We start from the raw sequence: 3,291 nt of genomic DNA on the forward strand, positions 1-3,291 counted from the left end.
TACACAACATGCCTCACAGCTCTGATAGCGCCATACATAACTGATAGTTAACCGAGTTTTACTATCAACACGACGATTTGGAACATTCCCGATAACATAAAACTTACAGATCCGTCTTTCTTTAAGCCTCAACTCGTGGACTTGCTGCTTGGGACTAGCCTGTTTTACTACCTTCTCAGTGTCGGCCCGATAAGGCCCAGGACTACCGTGTCTTCAAAAATCACGGCATGGTTGGGTAATTACTAGAGGCGGACCGCACTTGAGTGGTTCTACGTTAATGGCAAGGCAAAGTAAACTTGAGTCGAGTTCTGAAGAACTTGGTGATGAATTGGTGCGAAGATTTTTGGAGATAGAATCCTTTCGTTGATTTCCTGATCGCCCTAACATGAGATATTGGAAAAATGTATCGAAACATACGCGTTTCAGCACCGGACGATTATCTCCAATGCATTCTGTGGCGAGACTCGCCACAACAGGATATAACGATTTTTAAGGATGATACAGTTACATACGGAACAAAGCCAGCTTCATTACTCTCTGTCCGTGTTATGCATCAGCTGTCTATGGATGAGGAAACTAATTTTCCAATTGGACCTCGGATTCTGCGGCGAGACTTCTACGTTGACGACCTCATTTCAGGGGGTGATTCAAATCAAGACGGCTGGAATCTTGGCAAGTGGGGGCTTCAAGTTGCGAAAGTGGGGCTCAAACAATGCTGCTGTACTGAAAGGGTTACCCGAAGAGGACAGATAATCTTCTCTAAAGTTTGATAATGATAGCGACATCACCAAAACTCTTGGACTCGCTTGGGACCCAACATCGGAATGGTTGCTGTTTTCTTTTTCGTCCCTTCAGAAGAGACCAAACCGTCCAAAAGATCAATACTATCGACCATAGCTCGCTTGTATGACTCGCTTGGACTCATAGAAAGTTGAAAAACTTGAGTGGGACGAGAGCTTTCCATCATCACTAGCAAGAGCTTGGCATGATCTTTGCTGCAGTTTTGAGAAGGCTCAGTTTCTTAAATTTCCTCGACTTGTGTCAATACCTGCAGCAGAGTTAGAAGTTCACGGTTTCTGCGACGCCAGCATCGAAGCATATGGGGCCTGTGTCTACGTCCTTTTTCGACGAACATCAGCCAGTTGTCAGCTGTTGTGTTCCAAATCGCGTGTAGCTCCTCTGAAAACAGTCACAGTTCCAAAGCTAGAGCTCTGTGGCGCCGTCATACTATCTAATGTCATGCGTGAGGTATGTAAACTGAAGCTCTTCGATGGAAAATTCTACTGTTGGTTGAATTCTTCTGTATGCCTTTCCTGGATAAGGACCGAGCCCTGCAAGCTCAATGTGTTGGTGGCTAATCATGTCACAGCAGTTCAAGAGCAAACTAATGGCATGGAATAGCGCTACGTGCCTACTTCACTCAACCCGCAGATATACTCTGGAGATGATCAACGCCCAGTGAATTAGATCAATCGTCATTGTCGGGCCCAGAATTTCTTGTTAAAAGCAAATTGGTCTGGCCTGCTTCTTGCTTGTCAGAATAGACAGAACTCGAACTTAAAAAAAGGTCCTTATTGCAACATCTCCCATCGTTGATATAACTGCCACTTGTAAATACGTCAAGTCATTTGATGCAATGCAGGGTATATTCGGATATATTTATAAATTCATACACAGAAGCAGGCATCCTGGACTATCAGTGTGTGATATACAACATGGGACCCAAGTCTTTCTAAGGCTAAGGATGAGATCGAATCATTGCAATCGAGAAGAATTGTTAAACCGTCCAGCACTTAACCCTTTTTTGGAGGATTTCGGCATTCTTAGATTTGATGGGCGCCTGAACAACTCTTCGCAGGATTTCGACTCTCGCCATCCAATAATTCTCCCGTGTCACCATCCCATCACAGATTCAGTCATCACTCGGTTTCACAATCGGGACTGACACGCTGGTCCACGGGCACTTCTTGCTCATATTCGTTTGCAGTATTGGCCGATTGGTGGAAGGAAGACCGTATTCAAGGTGGTTGGAAAATGTGTGAGATGCTTTCGTGCCAAGCCTCGATTAGTAGAGCATATAATGGCTGATCTGCCCAAAGAACGTTTGACTGCTTGTCGAGACTTTAAAGTCTCTAGCGTTGACTATTATGTACTCTTTTCTATAAGCCAGACGTACGAAATATAGCTCTAGTCAAATGTTACATGGCTGTTTTCGTCTGCTTCGCAACTAAAGCGGTTCACTTCGAACTGGTCAAGGATCTGTCGACAGCTTCATTCTGGAATGCGCTTAAGAGGTTTATATCGACTCAAGGCAGGCCATCTCAGATATGGTCGGATAACGCTACCAACTTTGTCGGCACCAAGAACGAGCTTCTTGATCTTAAGCGTATATTCATTGGTCATATTGATTCAGTGCATAAATTTTGCTTGGCTGATTCCATTGATTGGAAATGTATACCTCCTCGTTCAGTGAGGACAGCGAAGCATAACTTTTATCGTGCTGTTGGATCTATTGTTCTCAACTTCGAAGAGTTTCGCACCCTAGGCTGCCACATAGCATCGATAATTAATTCCAGGCCATTGTTTCCTCTTTCAGAAGATCCAGCAGATCTAGATGTCCTCACTCCAGCTCATTTCTTGATTGGTGAACCCAGCTCATTGTTCTTTGAACCTGATGTGACGCACCTTCAATTCAATCGTCTGGATGGTTGGCAACGCGTAACGTACCTCCAACAACTGTTTTGGTCTCGCTGGCGTGAAGAATACTTAACACTGCTTCAGCAGTGCTCCAAGTGGCGTACTCCGAAACCAGGCCTATGCGTCAACGACATAGTCCTCGTAAAGAATGAAAATCTGCCGCCTCTAAGGTGGCCACTGGCGAGAATCACGGAGGTACACGTGGGAAAGGATGAACGAGAAGAGCTGCAAATAAGCTGTGCCTATTGTCCATAAGGGAATCTGTTGAAAGCAGATGCCTTCCAAAGGGGGGAGAATGTCTGGTTAAGCAGCCAAAACAACTGGAGTGACCTCGCAACTGATAAGAGCAGCATCTTAATTTATCCCAGAATACTCGCTCTGCAAAGCAATTGCCTAAATTTCACTCTTAAGAATATATTAAAATAGAACTGCCTCTCTTCGCTGTCTCGATCGTTTTATTGCCCTAGCTTTATTTATGCGAAGGGCTTAATGCTGCGCATCGAGTTAATTAACAGCCAGATCAATAATTAAGTCTCAGTGAGGAAAACACGAATTTAAATAGCAGCGCTGAATACAATCATAATTACAATGTTA

At 44.3% G+C, this 3,291-nt stretch overlaps 1 protein-coding gene across 1 annotated transcript; it reads left to right on the top strand.

The window, feature by feature from the left end:
• The first annotated feature begins 2,202 nt into the window (after window positions 1-2,202).
• On the top strand, window positions 2,203-2,952 carry LOC138911679 (uncharacterized). Its single transcript, XM_070211064.1, has 2 exons — window positions 2,203-2,386; window positions 2,597-2,952. The coding sequence occupies exons 1-2, from the start codon at window positions 2,203-2,205 to the stop codon at window positions 2,950-2,952; spliced, it is 540 nt and encodes a 179-aa protein (XP_070067165.1).
• The last annotated feature ends 339 nt before the right edge of the window (window positions 2,953-3,291 follow it).

Source organism: Drosophila virilis, unplaced genomic scaffold, assembly GCF_030788295.1.
Source record: "Drosophila virilis strain 15010-1051.87 unplaced genomic scaffold, Dvir_AGI_RSII-ME tig00001990, whole genome shotgun sequence".
In the NCBI taxonomy this organism is placed as follows: Eukaryota; Metazoa; Arthropoda; class Insecta; order Diptera; family Drosophilidae; genus Drosophila; species Drosophila virilis.